Genomic DNA, 23,375 nt, shown 5'->3' with positions numbered 1-23,375 from the left:
TCTCGTTTTGCCCAGGTTTGCCTTAAACTTCTATCCTTTCATATCTGCCTCCCTCATAAATTGGGGGCTATATAGAAATGAATCACCATGCCCCACCTCTAAATGTATGCTCTTAAAGCCAGCCATCTTTCATGTGATTTTCTTTCTTTTTTTTTCTTTCGGTGGTGGGGCTTGAACTCTGGGCCTACGCACTGTCCATGAACTCTTCAACTCAAGGCAAGTGGTCTACCATTTGAGCCACAGTATCACTTCTGGTTTCTAGTGGTTAATTGGAAATAAAAGTCTCACAGACTTTCCTGCCTGGGCTGGCTTTGAATCCTGATCCTCATATCTCAGCCTTCTGAGTAGCTAGGATTACAGTGGCATGAGACACTGGCATCCACTTTCACATCATTTTCATCAAACATCCTTCTCCACAATAGTAATATATTCATTTTATGTTAACTCAGATGTTTATGGTTTCTTTTTGTTTTGTTTTTATTGCTGAAAGCAAACATACAACTTCACACATACTATTCAAATATTTTATATTTGATTTTTTGCTGGTCTTTGGGCTTGAACTCAGGGCCTGGGCACTGTCCCTGAGCTTTGCTCAAGGGTAGCACTCTATCACTTGAGCCACAGCACCACTTCCGGTTTTCTAGTGGTTTATTGGAGATAAGAGTGACGGATTTTCCTGCCCAGGCTGTCTTTGAACCATGATCCTCAGATCTCAACCTCCTCAATAGCTAGGATTACAGGCGTGAGCCACTGGCGCCTGTCTTAATTTTCAAATATTTGATATCACTGAACCACAATGCCAAATCAGCTAAGATATTAACACATAATTCAGGCAAAATTTCTAGAAATTACTTTCACTTTTTTTGGGGGGGGTCTGGTTGTGGGGCCTGAACTCTGGGCCTGGGCTCTGTCCCTCAGCTCTTCAGCTCAAGGCTAGCGCTCTACCACTTGAGCACCACTTCCAGCTTTTTTCTTTTTGCTTATGTGGTGCTGAGGAGTCTAACCGAGAGCCTCATGCAAGGCAAGCGCTCTACTACTGAGCCACCTTCCCAGCCCCTCACCTGTTTTAAATTCTATTACCTATATCCTCTTTTTAAAAAAATTCTCCTTTCTACTTAAGAGGATAGAACAAAAGCTGTTATTATAATGAATTGATTTCATGACCTTTCAATGAGTATTATAATTTCAGGGTTGAGAAACAGTCCTGGAGAAACATTACTGTACCTTTAGAAAACCATGGACTTTTTTGTTTTTGTTTTTATATTACCTTACTCCCTTTCTTCCCACTTTTTCCAGACAGTAGTGGTTTTGATTATGCCATCTTCATGTGTGTATGTGTGTGTATATAGATATATCTATAGTATGATGTATTTGTCATGTTCACCTCGTCTCCCAGTACCCTCTCCCTTTTCTCCTGTTTCATCTGCCTCTTCCCCAGCTAGTCCCCCTTCACACTTATAATGTCCCAGTATTGTTACTGACATTTTAGGTTTAGTTTCTATATGTGAGCAAAAGCCTGCTATTTAGAGTTTTTCTTGGTGGTGTTTTGTTTGTTTGTTTGTTTGTATTTTTAGTGACAGGAAAGTTTTGTGGTGGTGGTGGTGGTGGTAATGGGGCCTGAATTTGGGGCTAGTGGGTAGTCCCTTAAGCTCTTTCACCCAGCACTAGTGCTCTATCACTTTGAACCACAACTCCATTTCTGGTTTTCTGGTGGTTAACTGGAGATTAGAGTCTCACAGATTTTCCTGTCCAGGCTCGCCTTGAATCACAATCCTCAGATCTTAGCCACCAGTGCCTGGCTGTGGTAGGAAAGTTTATTAGGAAAAGAAACACTTTCAACAGACTCATAGCAAGTTAACATTAGGATGAGCATGATAGTTACATATGTAACCTCTTTTATGTCTCTTTTTCTTGTAAATTAATATGTAAAAGTATGTGTGCTGGGAAGGGAGCTAGTTTTAATGTTTTAGTGTCCTTACTTTAATGTCTGAGTCTGGTTCTTTTTTTGGAGGGGTTGGGGGGGTCCGGTCATGGGGCCTGACTCTGGGCCTGAGCGCTGTCCCTCAGCTCTTCAGCTCAAGGCTAGCACTCTACCATTTGATCCCAGCGCCACTTCCAGCTTTTTTCTTTTTGCTTATGTGGTTCTGAGGAATCGAACCCAGGGCCTCATGCATGCAAGGCAAGCACTCTACCACTGAGCCACCTTCCCAGCCCATGAATCTGGTTCTTTTTATATTAATTTTAAATCTATGTCTATCTGTCTATCCTTTCTTATTCTCACTGTGTCTTACAGGTTGGAGGACAAGGTAGCTCTCTTAAATATTTGGATTTTGGAGCTTGGCTTACCCTGCTCCACATGGTGATCTCTAGCTCCAGTCACTTTAGTTCAAACAACATAATTTCCTTCTTGCTGGATAAATACTATTAATTACTTAAAAAACAAAACAGAACTTTTTTTTTGGGGGGGGGGGTGTCCGGTCATGGGGCCTGAACTCTGGGCCTGGGCTCTGTCCCTCAGCTCTTCAGCTCAAGGCTACTGCTCTACCACTTGAGCCACAGCACCACTTCCACTTTTTTCTTTTTGCTTATGTGGTGCTGAGGAATTGAACCCAGGGCCTTATGCATGCAAGGCAAGAGCTCTACCACTGAGCCCCCTTCCCCAGCCCCTGTTTTATGTTTTTGTTGGTCATGAGACTTGAACTCTGGGCCTGGACAGACTTTCCTGCCCTGGCTGGCTTTGAACTGTGATCCTCAGATCTCAGCCTCTTGAGTATTTAGGATTATAGGCGTGAGCCACTGGCACCCGCCACAAAACTTTTTTTTATTGTACTGGGATTTGCACTCACACTTGAGGCACACTCCTAGCCCTTCAGGATATCCCTTGAGGATATTTATGGTTTTTATTTTAGTAGCAAACCACTGAAAACAATCTAAATGTCCTTCAGGTATAAAATGGGTTGAATTAGGGTACATTCTCATCATAAAAAACTCAGAAATAAAAGTAAATTTACTTGATTTATATTTACAATATGGGTAGCTTGTCAATGTATAAAGTGGTTAAAAAAAAAAAGTAATTGTTAAGAACACAGCATTATTGTTTTTATGTACATACACTACAACAACTGGTGTGTGTGTGCGTTTGGGGGCAGAAAAGAGAGTAACAAAACTTCAACTATAACTGTTGATTTCATTTGAAATAAAGCAAATAATCTATTTTAATCTATGTCATTTTATGAAATATCACAAGTTGCATTTTGTCATTCATTAGAGGCTCAACTGAGTGAAAAAGTTTCACTTCAGGCAATCCAGCAGTTGGTGAGAAAATCATACCAGGCTCTGGCTTTATGGAAACTGCTTTGTGAACATCAGTTTACCATCATTGTAGGAGAACTTCAAAAGGTAAAGTTCGTATATTTTCTTTAGGATCACAAAGTTAATAGGTGATGTTTGTTGTTGTTGCATGATTTAAATTTTATACTTTGGTTTGGGTAGTGCTTAGTTTATGATAAAAATTAGTACATTATAAAGAGTATACAAAAATGTGGTAATGTAGCCAAATGCCAGTGGCTCATGCCTGTAATCCTAGTTCCTGAGGAAACTGAATATCTGGAGGATAAAAGTTTGTAGACAATTGGGCAGGTAGTTCATGAGATTCTTAACTCCAATTACTCACCAAAAAGCCAAATGTGGAACTGTGGGTTGAGTGATAGGAGTATTAGCCTTGAGCACATTAAGGGACAGTGTGGGTGGGCCCTTAGTTCAAGCCCCAGTACCAGCGCATATACAACACACACACACACACACACACACTAACTGCATTTTTTTAAACACACACACACACACACACACTAACTGCATTTTTTTAAAGGTATTGAATGGTTTGTTCATCAACTATATAATGAGGCATAAAGGGGCTTGTCTTACTTTTTAGTATGCAAAAGATAACTAGGTTCAACCAGCCAAACTAGCTGAATTTATACTGTCATTTTAATATTTTCCATCAGATTTTAATCATTTTTCCCGTCTATTGACAATTATTTCTTGATTTATTTAGGGTGACAAAATGGTAATTTTCTAAACATGATTCCTTCAGCAGTTGTTAACTTTAATTCTTGAAAAATAAGTTTTCTATTTCTTCTAAAGTTGTTTGATTACGGTGAAATCTTGACTCTCTAGGTGCCATTTTTCAAAGTTAGAAAGTAATCTACAGTTCCTTTCACTAGCATGCAAGTAGTCTAGGGTTTTGTTGAGGGAAACTCTCCCTCTTCCCTTCTCCCTGCTTCTACCTCTAACCCTACCCCATGATCTACAACTTGAGCCACAGCTACACTTCTGCCTTTTTACTGGTAAATTGTAGCTAAGAATCTCATACGCTTTCTTTTCTGGGCTGGCTTTGAACCACAATTCTCCTGAATAGACAGGATTGTAGGAATGAGCCATCAACACCCAGCTTTTTTTTTTTTTTTTTTTTTAATGGCAATACTTTGAACCTCAGTTCCCAAATCTCAGCCTTCTGAGTTGCTAGGATTACAGGGGTGAGCTACCAGCTCCTGGCTTATTATTTTCTTTTTTATTGCAGTACTGGGGTTTTGAACCTAGGACCTTGTGCTTGCTAAGCAGGTCCTCTACCACTTGAATCATTGCCCCTAGCCAGTTTGATATTTTTAAGCAGATTTTTTTTTAACTTTTTGAAAATTGAATCTGTTATTTTTAGTCACAAAAATAATTTTCATTTCTATACCAGATAATCTACTGTTCTTCAGTTTTGTTGTGTGGTAAACTTAATGTAAATAATGGTTTAGACTGTGAATAATTTGTGATCCATCTTCAAAACGTTCTTTCCTTACCAGTTTATATTTTCAAGAGTTGCAGATTAAATGTTTTTCAAAGATTTGATCATATTGTGGGTATTTTTGAAATTTAGAAATATTATCAGTTCATTAAACAGTATATTTTTATCTTAATACATTGGAACTCTATTGTAGAAAGCCAAATTGCTCAAAATGAAGATCATACTCTATGTTAAAACCTTTCAAATAGAATTATAACTTTATTTAGGAAAAATAAAAAAAATCAAGATTTACTTATTTGCAGCGTTTGGGTTCAAATACAGTCCTGCTACATGCTAAACAAATGCTCTACCATTTCCTTTCCCCTCTAGCCCTATCTCATGATTTTTTTAGATGTAATGAAGGGATGGTATCTTCCTGGTTGTCACTAAAGTCATGTGATATGGCTTTATTTTTTATTCAACCTGGCCTTGATAGAGTTAGAAGCTTGTACCATAGCTACAGTATGGGTTGATTTTATGCACGTTTGCAGAATTGCTTCTCTGATACCTTTTTTTAGTGGTGGGATTGAATTTAGGGTTCTACTAGTGAACCGCACTTACTTTGTCCTTTAAATTACAAAACCTATTTAGGTTTAGATTATTTTAAGTCATGCAAATTACTTCTGCATATAAATATACTATACTGATAATTTTATTTTTATTGTAAAGGTGATATACAGAGAGCTTACAGTTACATAAGTCAGGTAATTAGTACTTTTTTTTTTTTGGTCTGTCATGAGGCTTGAACTTGGCCTCGGTGCTTTCCCTGAGCTCTTCAGCTCAAGGCTAGCGTTCTACCACTTGAGCCACAGTGCCACTTCTGGTTTTCTGGTGGTTTATTGGAGATAAGAGTCTCAGGACTTGCCTGCCTGGTCTAGCTTTGAACCATGATCCTCAGATTCAGTCTCCTGGGTAGCTAGGATTACAGGTGTGATACATGGGCACTCGGCAATGCATTTTTTTTTTTTTTAAACCAGTTGTGGGGCCTGAACTCTGAGTCTGGGTGCTGTCCTCAGCTCTTCAGGTCAAGGCTAGTGCTCTACCACTAGAGACACATTGCCACTTCTGGCTTTTTCTGTTTATGTGGTACTGAGGAATCAAACCCTGGGCCTCATGCATGCGAGGCAAGCACTCAACCACTGAATCACCATCTCAGCCCCGTACATTTCTTTTTGAACTGAGTCACTTCTTCCCTCGTTTCGATAGAAAAGATTTTTCTCTTCCTAGGAATTGCAAGAACAATTGAAGATTACCACCTTTAAAGATCTTGTAATCAGGGACAAAGAACTCACTGGAGCATTAATTGCTTCTCTTATCAACTGCTACATCAGAGATAATGCTGCTGTGGATGGCATTAGCTCACATTTACAGGACATCTGCCCTCTTCTGTATAGCACTGATGATGCAGTTTGTTCTAAGGTATGATGCTTTTTTAACTGTTTCTGTGTTGTTGGTTTTTTTTTTTACAAGTTTTATAGTATAATCTAAATGAAAATCAAGAATAGAAATCAGGAACTGTCTTGCTTTATTCAAAAAATGATCTCAAAAGAATCTTTTAGTATATCTGGATTCAGAATCCTTATCTAAAAAAGTTCAAATACATAGTTTCATAAAATCCATGTACTTAAACCCTTAATGTTTTATATAGAGAATCTTTGATACCATTTGGAATATTTTAAAAAAGAAAAGGGGGAATAAGGAAGTTTAATAATTAGCAATTTGTTTCTTTGCATAAAAATTAAAAATAACCACTAAGATTTTAGGTAAATATGTAGTTACTTAAAGTTAATGGGGAAATTTTTATTGATCCTTTCCTACAGGTGGAAAAATAAGTAAATCAGTGTCATACGGACTGCCTGCTGACCAATAATGTATTGACTAGGCAAGAGAATTACCAGACAGAACTGTCTTGCTTAAAATATTTGTGAGAGGAATTAAGAATAGCTAGTCTTTTTTTGATCAAAACTTTTCTGCCTAAAATTAAGAAGAAGTAAGTTTGTAGAGTTTTTACTTATATGATAATGAACTACATATAAATTTAGCCATAGCTGAAGCTTCTGTTGACAGCATCATATATCTGCTTGATTTTATGTTTTTAAAATTTCTGTCATTTCTTTTAGGCAAATGAACTTCTTCAGCGTTCCCGACAAGTTCAAAATAAGATTGAGAAAGAAAGAATGTTAAGAGAATCATTAAAGGAATATCAAAAAATCAGTAATCAAGTGGACCTTTCCAATGTTTGTGTTCAGTATAGACAAGGTGAGAAACTAAATGTTCTTGTCTTTTACTTAACTCAGAGGACAATAACTCAGCTCCCCAAATGATATTTTGAAATTGAAAACTTTTTGGTGATGAGATCAGATCAGATACAGGGTCTTGTGGTACGTGCTTAGCAAATCTCTACCTCTGAAGCTACACCAAGCGTGATGTATGTAACTTTGGAACATTAGAGTTGTAATCATTGTCTAGTTAAAAGTACTGTCTCATATACTTTTAATATTTTTTAATTTTTTGACTTAATTTTAAAAATCAAAACTGCTAGGAGCCTTTAAAACTAAATCAAATTGTTTGTGATATAATATCGGTATTATTTTGAATCCCACCATTTTCTCCCTTTCTCCAAAATAAAGAATTCCTTTCTGTTACTTTAATGAGAAAACGTTTTTCAAGAAGCACTATTTTGATAGCTGCTTTCCAGTCATGTAGACTGGTAATCGCATCAGAAATGTTCTGTTTTCACTAAAGTAATCAATAGAGACATGGAGTTGATGATTGTTTTTCTATGCTAGATAAGGGAAAATATATTCTGCTTAGTAATAAATTCTCGGCTCTTGTCTGTTTTCTTTCCCATTAGTGCGTTTTTATGAGGGTGTGGTAGAACTTTCGCTTACTGCTGCAGAGAAAAAAGATCCTCAGGGGCTTGGACTTCATTTCTATAAACACGGAGAACCAGAAGAAGATGTAGTTGGACACCAGGCTTTCCAAGAAAGGTAAGTACTAAAGCCTTAGAAGGTATCAACCTTGGGGCTGGGAAGGTGGTCAGTGGTAGAGCGCTTGCCTTGCATGCGTCAGGCCCTGGGTTCAATTCCTCAGCACCACTAAAGAAAAAAGCCAGAAGTGGCGCTGTGGCTCAGGTGGTAGAGCGCTAGCTTTGAGCTGAAAAGCTGAGGGACAGCGCCCAGGCCCAGAGTTCAGGCCCCATGACCAGACCCAAAAAAAAAGAAGGTTATCAGCCTTTTATAGAGTTTACTGATGTTATTTTTTTTTAAATAATTCCTTTTTTTGAGAACAGAACTGGTTTCACTACCATCCCTTTCTCACTATTGCCTGCTTTCTTTTTCTAAGTGAAAGTACTTTATTTAAAAGGAGTGGATTTTTTCATATTTTATTTTCTTTTATTGTTGTTATTAGTTGTAGTTTTAAGTAGTTTTATAAAGGGGTTGCATTATAACCTGACTTAAGGAATTGTAACCGATTACAGTTCTGACTGAATGGGTTACAGTTCCTTAAGTCACGTTATGAATGTCCTTCCATCCCTCCTTCTGTCTTTCCAACTTTGTCTCCTTCTTCCCTTCTCTCTTTTTCTCTTTTTTTTTTTCACCCATACTAGGGTTTGAACTCAGGAACTCCTAGTTGATCAGCTTGCTCACTCAGCTGGCAATTTACCATTAGATCCATTCTTTGGGCCCAGTACTAGAACTTGAATTCAGGGTTTTTTACTTTAAGATAATTTTTTAAAATCTTCACACATTTGTATTGTTAACAGGAAACATGAATGTCAGTAAAGGAAATGCATTAACTGTTAAACTTTTTCTTTGTCAATACATTCATTTTATGGCTTTACTCTTCTATGTTTAACCAAACATTTCTCAAACCTATCGAAAAAGCATAACATATGTATTATTTTAAAAACAAATACATACATGTATTTGTCAAAATACTTCAAATTTTTTGTGTATGTTTAATGTAGATAAAATATATTAATTGCTTTATATATAAATAATAATTTGTTCCTTCTCCATTTTCTTTTAGACTAAACAGTTATAAATGCATTACAGATACACTTCAAGAACTAGTAAATCAAAGTAAGGCAGCTCCTCAGTCTCCTAGTGTACCAAAAAAACCTGGTCCTCCAGTCTTGTCATCTGATCCCAATATGCTGAGTAATGAAGAAGCAGGACATCATGTAAGGGACATAGCATATTTCCATGTGGAAGTAGTTTTTTAAAAGTTTTGCTTGATGTGATATAATTATTTTTGGAAAAGCAATCACTCTTAGGAAGTATTTAACCTGATTTTTTCCCCATAGATTTGGAAATAATGTATTGTGATGCCCAGTAAGGAAGCATTTTTATCCATGCTAATTTTCACTGTTTTATTTTAGTTTGAACACATGCTCAAATTGGCTCAGCGATCCAAGGATGAGCTCTTTAGTATTGCTCTTTATAATTGGCTGATACAGGCTGACCTTGCAGATAAGCTGCTACAGGTAAAAATGTTAATTTATTATTAATTTATATTTTATATTTGTATTTTAATTTATATCTTCAAGTAGCATTACATTAGTACATACTCAGTATGGTAAATTCAGTTTTTCATTCTGTGTCTATTAGATGCTATGTATGCTAGTACATACAGAGTTTGGTACATACATATGTTAGTACATATATACTTTAATTTTACTGTTGAATTGTATTTTTTATCAAGATAATTTATATTGTGAAGTAGAAATCACTGTGTTATAAAGTCAGAGATCTGAACTTCGTTTTAGTTCTGCCATTAAGGCACTCTGTGACTTTAAACATGTTTTCATGTTCTCTGATCTATAAAATGAAAACAGCATTTGATATCAAGGATGGATGGGAATCGGTAGCTGTGTTGCAGTAGCTGAATAAATAATCACTCCTTGCTGGTTTCAGTTCTTCAAGTAGTTTACTTCCTAGTGGGAGCAAACCGAGGGCCTATTGTATATTTCTACTTGAGCAGAATTTGCACTTGTATAGTCAATTATATTCATCAGTCTGATATAATTTTTATCTGAACTTCCTCATTAACTATGGTAAAACAAAAATCATTTATATTGTGAAAATCCTCCTTTCATCTAATGATTATAATTTTGATTGTTTTCATGAAAAAAGGCAAAATTACAGTTGTCTTTTCTGACTACCAGCTAGGCGGTCAGAGATTGTTTTGAATAATTGTATAATTTCTAGATTGCTTCTCCATTTCTGGAGCCACATCTAGTCCGAATGGCCAAAGTGGATCAAAACAAAGTTCGTTACATGGATTTACTCTGGAGGTATTATGAGAAGAACAGAAGTTTTAGTAATGCTGCTCGTGTCCTGTCCAAATTGGCTGATATGCATAGGTATGACACAGTATTCTCATAGTGAAATATGAAGACAGGGCTTAGTTATATCCAGATTTCACAGGTCCTATCAAATGCTTTTCTTTGATTTTCCAAAAATTTATAATTCTCTTTTTTTTGGTGCTGGTCTTGGGGCTTGAGTGCAGGGTCTGGGCATTATCCCAGAGCTTTTGTGTTCAAGACTAGGACTCTTTCTCAGACTTTCCTGCCCTGGCTAGCTTTGTATAGCTGGGATTATAGACATGAATACCAGCTGCTGGCTTTTTAAATTACTATAACTTTTTAAGAGCATTCCTACATATATTTAACTCACTTTCTTCTGTGTGTGAAATGGCATATATAAATCCACTTTTTAATTCTCACAGTCTTTTCCATAATAATAATACTATTCAACTACTGCATTACTTTTTCCTTTCTGTCAGTACATACTTTTTGAATGTATAAGCTGTACCAAATAAATAAATAAATAAATGTTAATAACAGAGCTCCTGAATGTATAGATACTTTTTGTTTAGCCTCAAATGGCCTATCATTATTAATTAACTAATTCATCGTATTTTGGAAGAAAGAGGAGGAAACTTTCATTTGAGTCCTTTTTGAAAGTATATCACTATAGTCATTATAATTATGGTGAAAGGCAGTTTAAGTAGATCCTTTTCTAAGTAAATAAATCCCATTCTATGTTAGGCACCAAAATCTCTCACATGTAATTCTAGCTACTTGTGGTTTCACTACCCCTCTCCCCTTTATTTTTGATTTTCAAACCGAATCACATTATTTAGCCCAGCCTGGCCTTGAACTCAGGAGTCTCTTCCCTCAGCCTTCCTACTTGAGGGATTATAGGCATGTGCCCCCACATCTAATTAGAATTTGAGTTTTCATGTTCTGAACTGAACCTTTAAAATATATTACTTTTAAGTGGTGTTGTGGCTGAACTGGTAGAGCACTTGCCTTGCGTTGAATTGTTTAGGGACAGGGGCTGGGAAGGTGGCTCAGTGGTAGAGTGCTTGCCTTGCATGCCTGAGGCCCTGGGTTCAATTCCTCAGCACCACATAAGCAAAATGAAAAAAGCCAGAAGTGGCGCTGTGGCTCAAGTGGTAGAGCACTAGCCTTGAGCTCAAGAGCTGAGGGACAGCGCCCAGGCCCAGAGTTCAGGCCCCACGACCGGACCCCAAAAAAAAAAAAAGAAAAAAAAAAAGAATTGTTTAGGGACAGTGCCCAGGCCCAGAGTTCAAGCCCCATGACCCTCCCCCCCCCAAAATTAATAAAAACATATATATATATATATATATATATATAATTTTTTAGAAGCAAATGTATGTTTTCTAAAACTTGATCTTTTATTTGAACTCTAAAATAATTTAATTTTTGGAAAAAGTCAGGGTAATTAATTTGTGTTTCATATGGCCTTTTATGTTCACTTGGTTTAAAATAGTATATCTTTTTTTTTTTTGTCAGTCGTGGGGCTTGAACTCTGGGCCTGAGCACTGTCCCTCAGCTCTTCAGCTCAAGGCTAGTGCTCTACCACTTGAGCTACAGTGCCACTTCTGGTTTTCTGGTGGTTTATTGGAGATAAGAGTTTCACGAAGGGGCTGGGAAGGTGGCTCAGTGGTAGAGCGCTTTACTTGCATGCATGAGGCTCTGGGTTTGGTTCCTCAGCACCAGATAAGCAAAAAGAAAAAAGCCAGAAGTGGCACTGTGGCTCAAGTGGTAGAGTGCTAGCCTAGAGCTGAAGAGCTGAGGGACAGCGCCCAGGCCCAAAGTTCAGGCCCCATGACTGGACCCCCCAAAAAAGAGAGAGAGAGTTTCATGGACTTTCTTTCCCGGGCTGGCTTTGAACTGCAGTCCTCAGATCGCAGCCTCCTGAGTAGCTAGGATTACAGGTGTGACCCAGCAGTGCCCAGCTAAAATAGTATATCTTAGTTCTTGAAAAATCTTGTAACTAAAATTGAGACTTTGACTTCTAGCACAGAAATTTCACTTCAACAACGACTAGAATATATTGCTCGAGCAATTCTTAGTGCCAAAAGTTCCACTGCAATATCATCAATAGCTGCAGATGGTGAATTCCTACATGAATTAGAAGAAAAAATGGAAGTAAGTTGTAAAGATATTTATACTATGTCTACATAGAATAGTAGCCACATGGGTGCTTTACTTTTCTGTCTTTCATAGATAAATAATAGGTTTATAGAAGTTAGTCACTTCTATTTTCATGGTTATGTATAAGTCTTTTAAGGAAGCTAGATGTGATGACTCTTTATCTGTTAGCACTTGGAAATAAAGGCAGGATTATCATGGAGGTGTTCATCCAGGCCAGTCTAAACTGTATACCATGAGATCCTGTCTCAAAAAAAAAAAGAAGGCTGGAAAGGCGGCTCAGTGGTAGAGTGCTCACCTACTGTGCATGAAGCCCTGGGTATCAATTCCTCAGCACCACATACACAGAAAAAGCCAGAAGTGGTGCTATGGCTCAAGTGGTAGAGCTGACCTTGAGCTGAAGAGCTGGGAGATACTGCCAGGCCCAGAGTTCAGGCCCCACGACTGACAAAAGAAAAAAGAAAAGGAGAGAGAGAGAGAGAAGGAAGGAAGGAAGGAAAGAAGGGAAGGGAGAAATTTTTTAAGGATATCAGTACATATGACATAGCGACATTAATTTGTAAGCTTTTTTTGTGACATTTCTTTTTTTTTTTGCCAGTCTTGGAGCTTGAACTCAGGGCCTGGGCACTTCTCTGAGCTTCTTTTGCTCAAGGGTAGCACTCTACCACTTGAGCTACAGTGCCACCTCCAGCTTTTACTGTGTATGTGGTACTGAGGAATTGAACCCAAGGCTTCATGCATTCTAGGCAAGCACTCTGCCACTAAACCACATTCCCAGCCCTTTTGTGACATTTCTATAGGCTTGTTTTTTTCTTTTTTTGACCCCCCCAACTGTTCAGATAACTAGTAGTTATGTCATATCATCCCTTACTCAGGGAGTTATTAAGTATGGAGTAGGCTAACATGCTTTTAATGAATTGACTAAAACCTTAAATGGTACAAAAGGTTACTTGTTCACAAAAAGTCAATTGATGTTCCTGATTGAATTTCCTTCACTTGGATTAATAAAACCCAAATTCTTGTTTCTGCTACTCCTTGGGCTTTTGCCTTATTTGAGGAAGAAAGAAAAAGAAAAACATCAGTACATTCACTCTTTCAGAATCAGAATCCTGACATGAAATACTCATTCCTTGAAATGAACTTAGTCATATAATGTACTTCTTGCATAAGCAGCTATGAAGTCCAGTCTAGGCATTTGTTTGGCTATAGTCATGAGAAACACTGATATTGGTGACCAGCAAGGTTTTCTGCTATAGAATGTTTCTTATAACATTTGTTATATTGAGATAAAGTCTCTTGTGATACTATACCAGTCTTGTACAGGAGAGATCTGTATTTATATATTACTAATTTTAATAAATTTAAATTTGGTTGCTTAGAAGTCATTTAAGTACCTGTCATAAAATGCCTATTGTAAAGAAATAAGACATCTTGTTTTCTGCCCAATCTAGGTTGCTAGGATCCAACTTCAAATACAAGAAACACTACAAAAGCAGTATTCCCATCATTCTTCTGTGCAAGATGCAGTTTCTCAGCTGGATTCTGAGCTAATGGACATAACTAAGGTAATAAAAAAGCAAGTGGAGTTGTATAGTGGGTTACCTTTTTTCTCAAAATTACATGCTTTACATTTACTTGTTTTGGTTGTTATTGGTTGTGGGGCTTGAACTCAGGGCCTGTGCACTGTCTCTGAGCCTCTTTGTGCTCAAGGCTAGTGCTCTACCACTTAAACCACAGTGTCACTTACAGTTTTTGAATGGTTAGTTTAAGAGTCTCACGGGGACTTTGCTGCCCAGGCTGGCTTCAAACTGCAGTCCTCAGATCTCAGCCTTCTGAGCAGCTAGGATTACAGACATGAGCCACCTATACCTACTATTTGTTTTTATATCATAGAAAAGATTAATTTATCTCCACAAAATAAAAAAAAAACTTCTGGGCACAGGTGGCTCACACCTATAATAGTAGCTACTCAGGTGGCTGAAATCTGAGGAGCGTGATTCAAAGCCAACCTGGCTAGGAAAGTCTGTGAGGCTTTTTTGTTGTTGTTGTTTTTTGTTTTTTTTTGTTGTTGTTGTTGTTTTTTGGGTCCAGTCGTGGAGCCTGAACTCTGGGCCTGGGCACTGTCCCTCAGCTCTTCAGCTTAAGGCTAATGCTCTACCACTTGAGCCATAGCGCCACTTCCAGCTTTTTTTCTTTTTTGCTTACGTGGTGCTGAGGAATCGAACCCAGGGCCTCATGCATGCAAGGCAAGCGCTCTACCACTGAGCTACCTTCCCAGCCCCATCTGTGAGGCTTTTATCTCCAATTAACCACCAGAAAACCAGAAGTGGCGTATGGCTCCAAGTAGTAACCTTGAGTAAGAGGATCTCAGGGACAGCGCCTAGGCCTTGAGTTTAAGCCCCATGACCAACCACAAAAGAGAGAGAGCTGTTACATCTGACTCCCAGAAAAGACTGAGCTTTATCTACTAAGCCGGTTACTATAAAGAACTTACGAGGTTCACATGGGAACTATGTTAAAAACTAACTTACGCCCTTGCTTCTTGCCCTGAAAAAAAGTATCTTTGCTTTGCTTTCTGTACCATTCCCTTCTTAGCAGTTCATTCTTCAATAATTCTTCTTAACAGAATTACTACTTTGAGATTTGTCTATTCCTGTGATTCTTTATGCCTGCTTTATACAATAATCCTATAACAAATGTCATTAGCATCTCTTTCCTAGTCAGGAAAAAAATGGCACATATACTGATAAAATGAATTTGAATGTATTTGCCCTACAGTCACCATCCTTAGAAGGTTGAGTCTCCTTAATCTGAAATGCTCTTTAATCCCAGTAGTCAGGATGCTGAGTCAGGATAACATTCATAGGTATAAAGGATATGGAAGTGAAAACTACACATTAGAATCCATCTTATCCCAGTCAAAATGGCAATTGTCAAGAAGACAGACTAGTGCTGGTGAAGATGTGGAGTAAAAAGTACTTTCGTCATTCTTAAGCATATATCCAGAAGAGTCTAAAGCAACATACAGGAAAGATTCTAGCATACTCGTGTTTAGTGTAGCACTTGCAAAGCCATGGAATCAGTCTAGTTAGACAGTAATTGAAATCAATTTATATAGAAAATGTATACATGATGTATACCTGTATACATGGTGGAGTAGTCAGTCACATGGAAAAATGAAATTTCATTTGTAGGAAAGTGCATGGGACTAGAGATGATCATGTTGATCAAGGAAAATTAAAATGAAAAGCATATATGGTTTGTTTTTGCTCATATATGGAATCTGAAATGGTAATGAGGAGACATGAGTATAGAGAACTGTCATGTATATGTTTTGTTTCTAAGCATAAAGGATATCCAACTTGTCATATATTTTAGATATACTGAATATTTGGTCTAAACAGTGAACTCTGGTTGGATGTTTAATTTTCATATTTCCTTCCACAGCTTTATGGGGAATTTGCTGACCCATTTAAACTTGCAGAGTGTAAACTTGCAATAATTCATTGTGCTGGGTATTCGGATCCCATATTGGTGCAGACACTTTGGCAAGATATCATAGAGAAAGGTAAGTGTTTAATTCTAGATCAATTAGCATATATTGTCTAGTGCCTTACTAGAAGAATTTAAGTAAGAGCTAATATTGCTAAGGCTTGTGAAAACTATGTCTTAGTAAAAATTAAGTGGAAGGCATCTGCGTTTAGTGGAGGGATGATTGTACTAAAAGTAACTCCAGTGAATATTTAGGGGTACAAACCTTAAAACAATAGCAACATAAATATTTCACATTGAAAAATAATTGGTGATTTTACTAACATGTCTGTTTCTTACAGAACTGAATGATAGTGTAACATTGAGCTCACCAGATAGAATGCATGCTCTTAGTCTAAAGATCGTCCTCCTTGGCAAAATTTATGCTGGGACCCCTCGCTTCTTTCCTTTAGGTAAGTAGTGACCCAAGGTACAGACATGTTTTCTTTTCTGTTTTGAGAATTTGATATTTTTCTCCATTGAAAAATACTAATAATCTTTTCTGTGAATGGAGAGTTTTGTTGTCTATTTAGTTCAGTTTTAGTTTTCTTCACAGAAAGAAAAATCCCTGTAGAATAGCATAGTTTTTTGAGAATAAAACTAGTTTCTACTAGCTTTCTAAGTTCATTTGTCTATTTGAGGTTTGTGTTGACTAACAGACTATAAGTGACTATGCCGTTGGATAGCCCAATACAATTATTGAAGAGGAAAGAAAAATGGCTGATGTTTAAAAGAATGAGTAATTTGTGATTACTTCAACTAATCTCTAGTACATTGAGTTAATTTTTCCTTCCTTTGATTTAACTTAATTTATTTTTAAGATAGGCTTGCTGTATAACCCAGACTGGCCTCAATCTTAACAGTCTTCTTGGCCAGCTTCCTGAGTGCGGAGATCACAGTTCTGTACCATCGTGTGCAATCATATTTTCTCTACCTCCCTCTTTCCTCCCATATTAGAGATAAAGCCAAGAACAAGCAAGCATTCTACTGCTGAATTAGATAACCAACCTTGTGTGTATATGTGTGTCTGTGTTTTGTGTGTGTGTGTGTGTCTGTGTTTTCAGATAGGATCATTACATAGCCCATTAGGTTCTTGAGTTTAACAATCTTTCTGTCCCAGCCTCCTGTAGTGCTAGGATTGTAGGCTTGTACCACTATATCCATCTTTGGGTTTTTTGTTTTTTTTTTTATGGAATTTTACAAATGATAGAATACTAGCCGGGCGCTGGTGGCTCACGCCTGTAATCCTAGCTACTCAGGAGGCTGAGATCTGAGGATCGCGGTTCAAAGCCAGCCTGGGCAGGAAAGTCCGTTAAACTCTTATCTCCGATAAACCACCAGAAAACTGGAAGTGGCGCTGTAGCTCAAGTTGTAGAGCACTAGCCTTGGGCTAAAGAGCTGAGGGACAGCGTTCTGGCCCAGTGTTCAAGCCCCAGGACTGACAAAAAAAAAACTACTAGACTTGAGCAAAAAAAAGCTCAAATTTAGTGCCTAGGCTCTAAGTTCAAGCACCAAGACTGGTGTGCATCTGCATACACACATGCATGCGCGCGTGCACACACACGAGTATGGAGTTTTGAACTCAAGGTCTTAGGCTTGATAAGCAGGTACTCTTACTGATAAGCCATCCCTCCAGTCAAGTCCCATCTTGATTTGTTGTTGTTGCTGTTCATGTTGCTTGTTTTTTTAAATTGTTTTAAAGATAATATACGGAGAGAGTCCTCATTTTGCTCATTATTTTTTACATACGGTATTTGTTTCCTGCCTGGGTGTTGTCCTCTTATGTTAGGCTTCCCAGTAACTAGAATAGCAGATGTATACCACTGCATTTAGCCTTGTTGAAAAAGGCGTCTCATGAACTTTTGCTACCTAGGCTGGTTTCATACAGTGATGCCAACAATCTCAGCCTCTAATATAGCTAGATTGACAGATATGAACTACAGGCATGCACTTTGCTTGAATCACTTTCATAACCTTGTTACTATATATACATATATATATAAATGTATATATGAATATATATATAATAGAACATAGGTAACTATTTTAAGCCATTTACCAATCTATAATTTTCTGCAGTCATAAAATAGAAGTAACAAAAATGCATCAATGAATTAAATATTAGCAGTTTTGTGTTACTAAAAATTATTAAAAAAAACAAGCGTGAATAAATGTAGCAGTGGTACTTAACTGTATTGAAAATGTGGCTGGGGATGGGAGGGAAAAATTGAGAAAGAGAGAAAGAAGGAGTAACATTGTCCCAAAAGAAGTGTTCTGGGCTAGGAATGTGGCTTAATGATAGAGTGTTTGCCTAGCGTGCATGAAGCCCTGGGTTCGATTCCTCAGCACCACATAAACAGAAATAGCCAGAAGATGCTGCTGTGGCTCAACTGGTAGAGAGCTAGCCTTGAGCAAAAGAAGCTCAGGGACAGTGTCCAGGCCCTGCATTCAAGCCCCTGGACTGGCAAAAAAAAACTAAAACAAAACAAAAAGAAGTATAGTCATTATCTGACTATGTAATTGTAACCATCACCTTTATAATAACACTATGACATTTCCATTCTCTTTGTTCTTCTTGTAGCTTTTATGTCTTCTAAGTTTTTTAAGATGTCAACATTTCTTCTTAGTACCTTTAATATGTATAATTTAATGGATTACCATATCACAAACTTGTAGGTCTATTACCATAATTTAATTTGAGGATGTTTTCATCATCCAAAATGAAATCCTTTACTCTTTGTCTCTTCCCATTCTCTCTCACCCTCCAGCCATAGGCAGCCACTAATCTCTGTCCTGTGTTTATACTGCCTATTCTGGTGGATGTCTTAATTTTCTTTTTGTTTGGGGTGCTGAAGACTGAACGTAGGGCCTTGTGCATACTAAGTATGTACTTTGCCACCATTCTATAACTCCAGCTCCTAAAAATTGTTTTTGAGTTTAAGATTTTCGAGGGAGGATGGGAAGGGATGGGAAGGGGAAACAAAGGAGGGAGGATGGGAAGGGGAAACAAAGGAGGAAGCTACAATGCTTGATAAGAAATGTACTCATTATCTTGCCCATGTAATTGTAACCCCTCTGTACAGTATTTTCAAAATAAAAAAAAAAGATTTTCCTCTAGAAATTACTCAATTATGAATAAGAGCTACCTTTTAGTATCAAGAATGAAAAAAAAATTGTTCTTTTTCCTTTCCTAGATTTTATTATACAATTTTTAGAGCAGCAGGTTTGTACTTTGAACTGGGATGTGGGCTTTGTTATACAGACCATGAATGAAATTGGAGTACCATTACCTCGACTACTAGAAGTTTATGATCAACTGTTCAAATCACGGGTAAGGAAAATATTAAATGTGATAAAATTAATTTCTGTAAAAGAACTTTTTTCTAGATATAGTGTGAGGTATTTTGGGTTTCTTTTTTTTAAATTTTTTTGTGTGAAGTATTTTGGTTGCATATTATAGATATCTAAATAGTTTGAACAGGTATTTATTGGCTAAGTATTGGAAATTATACGTTAAGGATTTTAAACTGATGAAAGTTGCATTGGCATTTATCATTAAAATGAAATGCTAATATTTTTAATATTTATATACCTAACTATATATACTTGCTCTTTGTAGAATAGGCTAAACCAAGATATGGCTTAAATCCACAATATTAAGAGTTGTCAAGTCTGGGGCCATAGTTAAAGCTGTAGAGTGCATGAAACTCAAGCATGAAACTATGATTTCAAATATCAGTGCCAAGAAAAAAAAGAATTATTAGCTAGTAATTTTTTTCATTATTAAGGATCAAATGTAGGGTTTGCTATTTAAGAACAAAATATCAATGTTTGTTCCAAATAACTTCATCAAAAACATCAAGTATATTGAATTATATCGAAAGTTTAAAACTCCATTTAATTTGACTTGGTTTTTATAACAGCATCAAACAATGCTACTGCTCTTCTTTCTCTTTCTCTTACTATTTTTACTCTTTGCTGTTGATTTTAGTTTTTCTTTTACTGAGACAGTGTTTTGCCATGTAGTCTGCATGGGCCTAGAACTCAGTATTTTTCTGCTTAAAGTCATCTGAGAATTTGGATCACGGTCATATGCCCCATATATTCAGTTCAGTTCATAGTGTCCTTTTTTTTTTTTTATTTGGTCAGTTGTGGGGCTTGAATTCTGGGCTTCGGCACTGTCCCTGTACTCTTTAGCTCAAGGCGAGCGCTCTACCTCTTGAGCCATAGCGCCACTTCTGATTTTCTGGTGGTTTATTGGAGATAAGAGTCCCCAGATTTTCCTGCCCAGGCTGGCTTTGAACCGTGAACCTCAGATCTCAGCCTCCTGAGTAGCTATGGTTACAGGCATGAGCCACTGGCGCCCGGCTCATAGTATCCTTTCCAAGGCCCTTTTTAATGGAGGTAGGACAAGGTGTGCAATACAGGGGCTTGAACTCAGGCATTCTACTACTTGATACATACCTCCACTTCCAAATTTTTAATAGTTAATTGGAGATAAGAGTCTTAAGGATATATATTTATTTTTTTCTTTGTAGGATCCATTCTGGAACAGAGTGAAGAAACCATTGCATCTTTTGGATTGTATCCATGTACTTTTAACAAAATATGTGGAGAATCCTAGCCACGTTGTAAATTGTGAAAGGTAACTATGAATTTTTTATTGTATTCTTCAAAAGCTTTAAATGTGCCGGGCGCTGGTGGCTCACGCCTGTAGTCCTAGCTACTCAGGAGGCTGAGATCTGAGGATCGCGGTTCAAAGCCAGCCCGGGCAGGATTGACCGTGAGACTCCTATCTCCAATAAACCACCAGAAAACCGGAAGTGGCACTGTAGCTCAAGTGGTAGAGCGCTCGCCTTGAGCTGAAGAGCTGAGGGACAGCGCCCAGGCCCAGAGTTCAAGTCCCACGACTGACAAAAAAAAAAGGCTTTCAAAAGCTTTAAATGTTTCTGTAAATAACCTGGGTAATGAATTTGGAGACAGTATAGGAAGATACAGGAGTCACGAAGACGTATAGGGGATTTAAGGGCTTAAGTACATTAGCAATGACTATTCAGATGATGTGCATCTGCACATCATAGGTAATGATGATTTTCATTGTAAAGGTTAAAATGTGTTTGTGACTTTAGCTAAGTATAACTATGCCATAGTATTGTGAAATTTATGTAGTCACTTAATCTCAATAAAGAAATATTTGGAGAAAAGAAAAATATTTTTAACCATTGTCCTAAGTCCTTTTTACAAGTGAACACAATTTATTAAGTAGTTAGAAATTTCTTGTCAGGCACCAGTGGCTCACACCTGTATTCCTAGTTAGGTACTCAGGAGGCTGAGATCTGATAATCACAGTTTAGAGTTAGCTTAGGCAGCAAACTCTGTTAGACTCTTACCTCAAATTAACCACCAAAAAAGGCAGAAGCTGAGTTGTGGCTTAAGTGGTAGAGCAGTAGCCTTGAGCAAGTTCAAGGATAGTGCCCAGGCCCTGAATTCAAGCCTCAGGACAGATACATATACACACACAAATTCTGCTTTGAATTAATAACCTATGATTAAAACATTTCAATTATGTCTTTGTGATCTCATTGCTATTTTAAGAATTATTCTTTTGGAAAAGGCAAAAGAATGTAAATAAATGAATATTAGGAAGAATCCTCACTATAATCTTCAAATGGAAAAATGGTTAGGTGGTAAATGACTTCCTATCAAAGTTTCTGTCTCTGTTTTCAAGTATTGCTATTTAGTCAGGTTATCCTGGAGTTTTTATGAGACAATAATAGTATCAGAAAACCCTCTAAAAGGAAATGATTCTAAATGTACAGATATTGACTAGGTGTCTTCTCCTTTACAGAAGAAGATTTACACATCTATGCCTGGATGCTGTCTGTGGGTATCTGGTTGAACTTCAATCAATGAGTTCTTCAGCAACAGTACAAGCTATTACTGGGAATTTTAAATCCCTTCAAGCAAAATTAGAACGGCTTCATTAATTACTGTAGTGCATTTTTACCCACAAATTTCAGCCTGTAAAATAAAATTTTAGCTGGGTCCAGATAATCAGGTGTTCTATATCTAAGAATTTAGATACAATTTTAATAGAAATATGTTCTTTAAAAGTGGCTAATATCTACAAACAGCACATTTGCCAGATGAATTCTTTTTTATGCCTACTGTTGGTTTTTATAGTAATTAGTTTGGGCTGAGGGTATAGTTCAGTGCCCTTGGTTCAAGTGTCCAGCACCATACCCCCACACGCCAAAAGAAATGGTTTAAGAAACAATTGAAATAAGATCATGTGTGTTCTTAAGACAAGGACTGAGCAGATGATAAACTTAGAACTGTTATATGTCCCGAAAAACATATACAAGAAGATACCATTTTCCCCTAGTGTCTAGCTAGATCTTCATTGATCTTTTGACAACTTTTTCATTTAGAGCTCTGGTGCTCAGAGTGTGCTTCAAGCAATCATCATCATCATCACTGGAAATTCATTTAAAAAAAAATCTTACCTTCCAGGTACTTGTGTCTCCTGCCTGTGATCCTAGCTCAGGATCTCACAAGGCTGAGATCTGAGGATTGTAGTTCAAAGCCAGCCAAGGCAGGAAAGTCCGTGAGGCTCCTATCTCCAATTAAGCATCATAAAAGCCAGAAATGTAACTGTATCTCAAGTGGTAGTTTGCTAGCTTTGAGCAAAAAAGCTCAGGGGCAGCACCTATGTTCAAGCCCTAGTACTGGCACAAAAAAATTCTTACCTCGAATCTGCCAAATAAAAAGCTTAGGATGATGTCCAGCATAGGATTCCGTGCGTGGCAGGTTTGCAAATGACTACATGTTCAGGTCCATCTTTTTTTTTTTTTTTGTAGTTTATGGATTGAGTTCCTGTCTGCTATTTTCCTTAGTAACCACAACATATCAACTTTATCCAAATGTACAAAGTGAAAAGCACAATTTTGGTGTTCTACTTTTTGAATGTGTTTGTGATTGTATGTGTTTGTGGTGCTGGAGATTGAACCTAGTAGTTGCAAGGAAAGCACGCCATTGCTATCCCTTCAATTCATCTTTTTTTTTTTTTTATTGTAAAGCTACTATACAGAGGGTTACAGTTACATGAGTGAGGTACTGAGTACACTTCCTCTTGAACATTGTTACCCCCTCCATTGTTTTCCCCCTACCATCCCCTCCCTCCCTCCCTTCCCCGAGGTTCTTTTTTTTTTTTGATTGTGATTAAATGATTACATAATTTCAAAGTCACAAGTTCATTCTAACTTCCCTGGAGCAAATTGTCTACCACAGTCTGTAATATATAACAGTGTTCACATGTTATATACCATATTTGTGATCAGCAGCATGGGGATATTTAGTAGTGGTTCAACTTGGAATAACTAAAAGTGATTCACAATAATAAGGACAAGTGAGGAGGAAACAAAGTGACTAGGGCTAACAAAAGGAAAAATATGGACTCTACTTTCCTTTTTATGCTATTGGTTGTACTATGTTTTATTTATTATATCACTGGGTGCATGTCAAAAAGTTTTTAAAATACATCTT

General features: G+C 37.3%; 1 protein-coding gene across 1 annotated transcript in view; it reads left to right on the top strand.

Moving 5' to 3' along the window:
• Window positions 1-22,339, top strand: part of Nup155 (nucleoporin 155) — a 58,256-nt gene extending 35,917 nt beyond the window's left edge. The window contains exons 22-35 of the mRNA XM_042690586.1: window positions 3,269-3,399; window positions 6,059-6,250; window positions 6,952-7,090; window positions 7,686-7,821; window positions 8,864-9,017; window positions 9,216-9,320; window positions 10,045-10,199; window positions 12,167-12,296; window positions 13,751-13,864; window positions 15,747-15,867; window positions 16,133-16,243; window positions 19,025-19,161; window positions 20,369-20,475; window positions 21,679-22,339. Of these exons, the coding sequence (XP_042546520.1) occupies window positions 3,269-3,399; window positions 6,059-6,250; window positions 6,952-7,090; window positions 7,686-7,821; window positions 8,864-9,017; window positions 9,216-9,320; window positions 10,045-10,199; window positions 12,167-12,296; window positions 13,751-13,864; window positions 15,747-15,867; window positions 16,133-16,243; window positions 19,025-19,161; window positions 20,369-20,475; window positions 21,679-21,817 (1,871 nt within the window). The 3' untranslated portion in view covers window positions 21,818-22,339. The remainder of the gene's footprint in view (window positions 1-3,268; window positions 3,400-6,058; window positions 6,251-6,951; window positions 7,091-7,685; window positions 7,822-8,863; window positions 9,018-9,215; window positions 9,321-10,044; window positions 10,200-12,166; window positions 12,297-13,750; window positions 13,865-15,746; window positions 15,868-16,132; window positions 16,244-19,024; window positions 19,162-20,368; window positions 20,476-21,678) is intronic.
• Window positions 22,340-23,375: the final 1,036 nt, after the last annotated feature.

Source organism: Dipodomys spectabilis, unplaced genomic scaffold (assembly GCF_019054845.1).
Source record: "Dipodomys spectabilis isolate Male_0828 unplaced genomic scaffold, ASM1905484v1 ptg000138l, whole genome shotgun sequence".
Classification (NCBI taxonomy): Eukaryota; Metazoa; Chordata; class Mammalia; order Rodentia; family Heteromyidae; genus Dipodomys; species Dipodomys spectabilis.
The sequence above is the reverse complement of the archived record's forward strand: the minus strand, read 5'-3'. Positions and strand labels throughout refer to the sequence as shown.